Source organism: Macadamia integrifolia, chromosome 6, assembly GCF_013358625.1.
Source record: "Macadamia integrifolia cultivar HAES 741 chromosome 6, SCU_Mint_v3, whole genome shotgun sequence".
Classification (NCBI taxonomy): Eukaryota; Viridiplantae; Streptophyta; class Magnoliopsida; order Proteales; family Proteaceae; genus Macadamia; species Macadamia integrifolia.
Window position 1 is genome coordinate 31603897 of NC_056562.1, and position 1087 is coordinate 31604983.

General features: G+C 35.3%; 1 protein-coding gene across 3 annotated transcripts in view; it reads left to right on the forward strand.

Moving 5' to 3' along the window:
• LOC122082634 (ATPase GET3A-like) overlaps window positions 1-781 on the forward strand; it is an 8674-nt gene extending 7893 nt beyond the window's left edge. For all 3 annotated transcript variants that reach the window (XM_042650325.1, XM_042650324.1, XM_042650323.1), the window contains exons 7-8: window positions 40-155; window positions 229-781. In XM_042650325.1, coding sequence (XP_042506259.1) covers window positions 40-155; window positions 229-405 — 293 coding nt within the window. In that variant the 3' untranslated portion in view covers window positions 406-781. The remainder of the gene's footprint in view (window positions 1-39; window positions 156-228) is intronic.
• The last annotated feature ends 306 nt before the right edge of the window (window positions 782-1087 follow it).

Below are 1087 nucleotides of genomic sequence, written 5' to 3' on the forward strand. Positions count from 1 at the left end.
GGAAAAAGAGGACTAATAGTGAATTTGTTATGCTTGTAGCTGTTGAATCCAAGTTGTTGAAAGCACGAATGCGGATGCAACAAAAATATCTCGATCAGTTCTACATGTTGTATGACGACTTCAATATAACCAAGTTGCCATTGCTTCCAGAAGAGGTTAATGCCCATTCTGTACAGGTCTTTTCTACTCTTTTCGCTACCTTGATTAACGACTAGTCAATCTTCACAGGTATGCGGAGTTGAAGCTCTGAAGAGACTTTCACAATACTTTGTAACACCTTATCAGCCTTCCCTCAATAGAGGAACTATTGAAGAGCTAGAGCAGAGAGTATCCACACTAAAGGAACAGTTAAACGAAGCTGAGTCAGAGCTAGAGAAACTGAGAAAAGGAAAGCAAAAGCTCTGATTTGCCTTCCCGTTTGCCAATGTCCAGTTCTTTTATATTGCTGATGCACAAATGGTGGCTTACCCAGTTGTGTCTCGCCACCACTGGTAGGGTATTATTTTTCTCTGCTCCCCATTGTGACTGCTGGCCATGGATATCGAAGAATTTTGTTTTGGCTCTGGAAGCAGAACAATCTCCAAATTTTTTTATCAAGTGAAGATTTATTATTAGAGTAGATAATTTGTACTTTTCTTGGATCATCCAAAGTATGCACAGGTCAATCCAATGGCTAATATATATTGTTAAGAACATAGAATTCATATTTGTCTGTTAAGCTGTACTATGGTTAGCAAATTCAGATTCAGGAATAATTCCGCATACAGGAAGTTTGGGTTTATTTGGATTTGCTTGAGGTAAATGGTTAGAATTTGTAATTTGATTCAAAAAGCAGAATGTCAAAATGACAAGATGGATTAATTTGGATATCAAACGTATCAAAATTCGGGCTGAAAATTTGTCCATTTTCTTAATTTTATTATTAGAAATTTTCAAATGGTTTTGAATATTTTTGGCTGAATTACTTGATTCCCAAATTATTAGTGAATTATTCACAAGCACCAATACTTTGGTGTTATAAATTTTCTAAGTAGAATTATTATTGTCAGTTTCTGTAATAGATTATGAATTTCTTGTACATGAGACC